At 46.1% G+C, this 6578-nt stretch overlaps 1 protein-coding gene across 1 annotated transcript; it reads right to left on the bottom strand.

Moving 5' to 3' along the window:
* Positions 1 to 224: 224 nt before the first annotated feature.
* On the bottom strand, positions 225 to 1861 carry LOC103906733 (serum amyloid A protein). The gene is made up of 4 exons (XM_009288766.2): positions 1798 to 1861; positions 1336 to 1468; positions 871 to 1009; positions 225 to 448 (listed from the first exon to the last, which is right to left on the bottom strand). The coding sequence occupies exons 2-4, from the start codon at positions 1439 to 1441 to the stop codon at positions 307 to 309; spliced, it is 387 nt and encodes a 128-aa protein (XP_009287041.1). The 5' UTR covers positions 1442 to 1468; positions 1798 to 1861; the 3' UTR covers positions 225 to 306.
* Between the last annotated feature and the right edge of the window lie 4717 nt (positions 1862 to 6578).

Here is a 6578-nt window from a genome sequence, read left to right as displayed (position 1 = left end):
CTCTGACCGCCGCCGCCCCGTCCGCGGGAAGCAGCCCCCGGGCTCCCAGCGCAGCCGAGGGGCCAAGGGAGGCCCCCGCCCCTTGGCAGCGCCGGTGGCCCCCGTGATCGCCCCGCGGGGACGCGCACAGGGAGCACCTGCCCGCGAGAGCGTCCTGCTCCCCTCGAAGCCAGCGCGGTGACTTCAGATCCCCAGCCCCGAAGGAAAGCCAGCGGCGAGCGGGAGCAGTTTTCAGGAGAATTTCTTTATTCGGCTGCACAGAAAAGGTGTAACAGGGGAGCAGAGATGGTCTCCTGGGGGGCAGCGTTAGTATTTTTTGGGAAGGCCTTGAGGTCTGTAGCGGTTGGGATCCCCGCCGTTTCTGCCCCACGCGTTCGCCTCTTGGTCAGCTCGGGTGTCTTCTGCGCCTCTGCCACTCACGCCGCTTTGCCATGTTTCCCGGGCGTCGCTAGCAGGAAGAAAAAAGGCCACCTGAACCTATGAGCATTTAACTCCCTTTATGTTGATTTCCTCACTTACGTAAAACTAGCTTTTCCACAGGACTTCTCAAAGTGAGATGCAAGCACTTACTCAGTCCTTGTCTGAGAACCACAGTGGAATCCGTAACTGTTATGTCAGGAAACAAACCAGCAAGGAAAGAGAGTTCCTTATCACCAGAAATGCAGAGGTAAGGAATCTGCCTTATACACTCATGTGGGAGGAGAAGCACCATTCCTATAGAGCCAGGCTGTTCAGACATTAACTGCTTCCTCTCCCCTCCACTGTCCTTCTAGGTCAAAAGCTGAGTACAAGTCAAAAAGTACTTCACTCTAACTGGAATGCCTGGATCCCTGGTAACTCGCTGTTGACAAGTCCAATACCCTCCATTACCTGATCACTTTGGCTGCCCAGGCACCGCCAGGTCCTCTTCGGGCAGCATCATAATTCCCACGAGCATGGAAATATTTGTCAGCACCTTTATAATTTGCCTCACGCATGTCCTGGTATGCTCTTAACATATCCCGTGCCCCTGAAGAAAGCAGAGAAACGGAGATGATGTTGACTTTAAAGAGTCATCCCAGAAACAGTTAAGTATCATTTCAGCCAGGAGCTGAAAGGCCCAAGGAGCAGTAACACAGAGAGGCACTCCTCCACATTGGCCTTTGCATGGGGGTGTGCCCCTGGAAAGGGCCTGCAGGGGCTGATCAAGGCCCTCTTCCACCAGCAGAAACCAGCGAGTTCCCTCATGTGGAGCTGCGGACCTCCCAGCTCCGAGGACTGCATCCATTGACTGCTGGTAACCTGTGCTCAGGGAGGGGGTTCCTGAGAGAAAGGCCCGTGGTCACAGCAACTTACCTCCCACTGCATCCCGGACAAAGTGTGCACCTCGGGTTAGGAATGGCACATCAGCACTTGCACATAGAATAAAGGAGAGCAACACGAGGCAGACACAGAGCCTCATGGTTCCCGGCCCAAGCCTGACACGGAGCTGTGAGACAACCAGAGAGATGAGCAGTTCTGGAGCACCTTTGAGAGACTGCTGACATACCATCCATCACACCCATAGCTGTGCCTGGGCAGCTGCCCCAGCACTGATGGCTAGCCCAGGAACTCGCTTCTCCCCCCACAAGGACTGATGCCCTCTGTGCGACCTCAAGCTCAGCTAAGGACTCTGCAACAGAGGAGACTTGCATTTTAGCATTCCCTGCTGCTCCTATCATGAGTACAGAGAAGCCCCACATGCTAAAGCATTAGTCCTGTTCCCAAATAGCAGCTAAAAACACTGCATATAGCTCACAAATTCAGAATATCACTCACCACCGCAGAAAGGCAAAGCCAAAGGAGATGGAGCTTGTCTTGTGTGCTCACAGACTCGGAGAGGGTATTTATAAGCAATTCAAACCCCTCAAAAGAGGAAATTGGAAAGGATACCCATGGCTGGGAATTCCCCCCCACCACTCCACTTCCAACACAGAAATCATTACGGTAAGCCTGTCCTTGTCCTTACTGAAAGTTCATAGCTCCTGTTACACAATTTTTTTAGAAAGTACGTGGTGCTTCTTCAGCTGTCCATGGGACTATTTGCTCATAACAAGCAGGCTGAGAAGCTGCCTCGAAGACTGAAGTGTTCTATGTGCTTGAAGTGTTACAGTTGGCTTAAGGGTGACACTTTTGTTTGGCTCTTGTGCTGGGCAGAGCTCAGAGGAGAAGGTGCCTGATCATCTGCACTGTACCTTGAAGCACAAGGTTGGGTCTGTGTCTGGGCACAAGGAACGGTCAGCTGTGTTACCAGAATGGCTGCAGGAACTGCTAAGTGAAATTCCCATGCGTGCTGGGATGACAAGATGGATCCCAGAGTTGCTGGAATGGAAAATGTGAACTGTTGCTCTTAACCCCATTGCAAAGCAAACCGCATACACCTATGTTCCTGCCAATAATGCATTAAGATAGCACACACACCCCCCACTATAAGGAGGGCATGAACAGTTCGTCCTGCCTTTGCTTGCTCTCATAGATCTCTTCTCAAGGGACTTCCAGCCATCCTGCTGCAACAGCAGCTCAGTGGGGCTCAAGTGGGCTAAACTAGGGAGAGTTTTTGATGCGGCAGTAAACATTTTATATAAGGAGAAGTTCAGATCCGTACAGCCACAACTCTGCTAGATTTTTGTATTAACTGTCAGGCCCTATTGGCATGGTTCACAGTTTGAGCACCCACTGTGCTCTCTCTGCTTAGGAGCCTGCTTGCTGCTTGCTTCCCTTGGTTAACAACTGACACAACTGTTTCCCCTGCAGGGAAAAAGCTCTGGCTTTGAGTGCAATTACACTGTAGAATGAATGTGCAAAATGTCTCCCCATTGTGTGGTCTGATACATGATTTAACGAGTCTAAGACAGCTTCTTTAAATTCTCTGCAGAAGAGGTTATGTGCCCCATTCACAACTCTGTCACTTTAAACAATTAGCTGCTGGAGCTGAAGGGCAGAGGCATGAGGTAAGAGAGGTGCAGTAACAAACTGATCTAATAAAGTGCCAGCAGCTAACTGCCTTGAGCATCGCTGGACTTCAGACAAGAATTCAGCTTAAGGGAAGAAGAGACCTTTTCCACAAACAGGCCTGGACCGGCAGGACAGATATTCTCTAGTACACTGTATCTCTGAATGGAACAATTTGAGACGAGACTCTAAACCCTAACCCAATGGACAAGGAAACCTTGCAAAAAGCAGGGGGCCAGACATAATTTTGTCACTCGCTGCCCGTGAACTTGATGCTTACCAGTGTAAGAGCTCAGTTACTGCAGAGACTGGAGTGCTGTGTTTTGCTGCAACTCTGTCCATGTCCTAGTGATGACTTATGCCCTTACAGTACACATCAGCTCAAGTGCCTTCTCTGCTGGCTGCAAGTAGCCCTCTCTGTCACCTTTTTGGGCTTGATTTAAAAAAAAAAAAAAAAAGACTAGAAAATTATTTCTGTAAGTTGGGGTACAGGCTCACTAATGTGCCATTTTGTCCAGGGACCTAGAACAGAGCACTGCCTTCAAAACTGACTTAAGGAACTTTTCCCTACAAGAGCTCAGACATTTTTGGACCACAGAGAGTATTTCTGAGTCTTCCAATGTGGTCTGATGTGTTTCACATTCTCTCCAAACTAAAACACTCTGCAAAGAGCACAAACATGAGGATAATTGCGAGAAGATAGGTGCTGGAGGGGATCTTTAGAAGATCTCGGATTGCATCCCCTTGACTTGTCTCCAACAAGGAAGGCAGCAGCAGTGACAATGCTGGAGCTCCCTACAGTAACTGAAATAAAGCACCAGCTTTGTGCTCCAGCACATAACAGCCTGAGCACTGCTTTCCCGTATCCTCTTGGCCTGCTTTCTGGGTCACAGCCCTTGGCCCACAGAAACAAGCTGCAGCCAAAACTGTTGCTTTTGCAACAGAAATGGGCAAGCTGCCTCTGAGCATACACAAGGGTTTGAATGGAATATTCCTTTCTGGCCTAGCACTAAAACACGGGCTGCATGTGCACACTGGGTAAACGTAACACATATAGGGGCCCCTGGGAGACCATTTTCTGTGTTTGTACATTCTGATACAGTTAAGATAAAAAGCAACCTCAAACTGGTTACCCTTTAATTCTAAATATCTATAAATGCAAGCTACATTCTGCAAACATTCCGCAATATAGGCATTTTGCAATCTAAGTAAGTCTCAGATTGAGAAAGGGGATGAGGTGAATTCCCAGCTCAGGCACAATAATAGATGGAGTTATTCCTTATTCTGGGAAGTAACAGCACCTTATCTAAGTTTAGATGGGCAATAATTCACTTCAGGAGTTTTGCCATGCTGCTGTATGGAATATTTACTAGCATTGGCCTCCGGCTTATAGATGTGTAGAACGACTGCAAACCTGTCCCCTCTTCAAGAAACAGATTGCATATGCAGATGTTTATCTTAAATAAAGTTGATTTCCCCATAGGTTTTGATGATTATTCTAACAGTGAAATAATGTTTTGAAGCTGGTATAAGACTTCTATATATTTTTTTGGAAAAAAAAAAAAAAGAACAGAAACAACACAGCTTCTATTTAAAGTTGCTCTGGGCAAAGCCCACTTTATTCATCTCTGCTTTTCAAGGCTCCCCTCCACCAACAGTCAGTCACCAAAACCAAAGATGAGCTGCAGCTCATCTGCTGCAGCGCAGGCTGGCTTAAACTATCAGTGGTGTATGTTTAGCTGGCTGACAAGACCTGGTAGGGGCTGTAGCTTTAGGATGAGGATGTTGCTCTGTACAACTGTAACTTCTAAACAGAAGACTATTTCATTTCACAGCCCCTTCACCTTACCCACATGAGATGAACACACGCGTATCAAGAATAGGAAACAGCGATTTTCCAACTTTTCTTCAGAGAGTAAATTCTTACTCTTTATTGACAGCAAGTTAGTTGAAATCATCAACACAAGCTCACTTTAGACACCAAATTTGAACAAATGCTTCCCATTATGTTAGCCATATGACCATTCTGACACAAAGAAAAAGCTCTGAATGGAAAGTTATGATTTATTGTTTAAAAAAAAAAAAAAAGCCCCAACCCTCACTCAGAGTTAACCAAGTGTACAAAAACCCCACAGAAGAAAGAAAGAGACTGCTGTGTACACAAAATACATAGAGCAAATAAAGCGGAAGCGTTACATACAGAGATTAAGCCAGGTACATTCTTGGAAAGCCAGCCAACTTCCTCTAAGGAGGGCAACACGAGTACTCGGCTAAAGCTGTACTACATTCACACACTGTATGAAATGGAGTTAGTTAAGCGCAACTGCCACTGAGGTAGCAGCATGCTCATTTGGCATGTAAGAGAACAGGCACTAACATCATCTGATTTGCGTAACCTCACCACACACTGCAAGTGCCTGGCTCCTAGTGCAAGTCTTACTGTAAGAGCATGGGGTGTTTCCAATAGAAGGATCTGTACCGTTTCCAATGTCAAAATCTAAACCACAAAAGATTTAAAGTTTTCTTTTTTAGAAGTAGTTCTGTATTGGCTTTTCCACAAGCAACACTATTAACAGATGAAAGCCTGCCATTAACTGCCTCCCTGTAACTTCATTTCCTCTAGTGAAGTAACCGACCCTCCACAATAAAGTCTTTCTTGCAATTGAGATGAAATAGTCAGACTGCACCTCTCAAAAGTCTGAAAGTTGTATTGCTAAGTCCTGTTTTGATGAAAATAAAAACATTATTTTGCAGCACTACAAGTGCTGCCAGACTACATAAAAAGATGCTTTATAAAGAAATATTTTCAAGTCATTTAGTGACAAAATTATGGATTTTAATAAAATTTAGTTCCAATACATGTGTTAGTTTTTTACTTAAATGACATTTGTGAAAATCAAATATTGACCGGACACTGTGGCCTTCTGGTAAAAATGTGAGAGTCTGACAGTGAAGAGGGCCAAAACTAGAAGTCTAAAAAGAAACTTGTTCAGAGATGTATTAAGTGCAGAAAGAGTGCTGGTACAAAGCATAGTTCTGTAAATGAGAAATAAAGTCCAAGTGATTTTATGAATCTTCATATTCTATCAGATATTTAAAAAGACTTCTTTCTTGACAGCATCCATCTAAAAATACTTATCTAAACCTTCAGCTTTTAAAAAGATTATTAAAATAAGACATGTGGCCCTCTCACTTTCCAAAATGTCAAAATTCATTGTGGAATTACCAAAGTTTACCTGGACTTTAGTAAAGCCTTTGACACCGTCTCCCACAGCATTCTCCCGGAAACACTGGCTGCTCATGGCTTGGATGGGTGTACTCTTTGCTGGGTAAAAAAAACCTGGCTGGACGGCCAGGCCCAAAGAGTTGTACTGAATGGAGTTAAATCCAGTTGGTGGCCGGTCACGAGCGGTGTTCCCCAGGGCTGTTTTGGGGCCGGTCTTGTTCAATATCTTTATCAATGATCTGGATGAGGGGATTGAGTGCACCCTCAGTAAGTTTGCAGACGACACCAAGTTGGGCGGGAGTGTTGATCTGCTCGAGGGTAGGAAGGCTCTGCAGAGGGACCTGGACAGGCTGGATCGATGGGCCCAGGCCAACTGTATGAG

The sequence above is a fragment of the Aptenodytes forsteri genome, unplaced genomic scaffold (genome assembly GCF_000699145.1).
Source record: "Aptenodytes forsteri isolate BGI_AS27 unplaced genomic scaffold, ASM69914v1 Scaffold8, whole genome shotgun sequence".
Classification (NCBI taxonomy): Eukaryota; Metazoa; Chordata; class Aves; order Sphenisciformes; family Spheniscidae; genus Aptenodytes; species Aptenodytes forsteri.
Note: the sequence above shows the minus strand (reverse complement) of the source record. Positions and strands in the feature narration are given on the sequence as shown.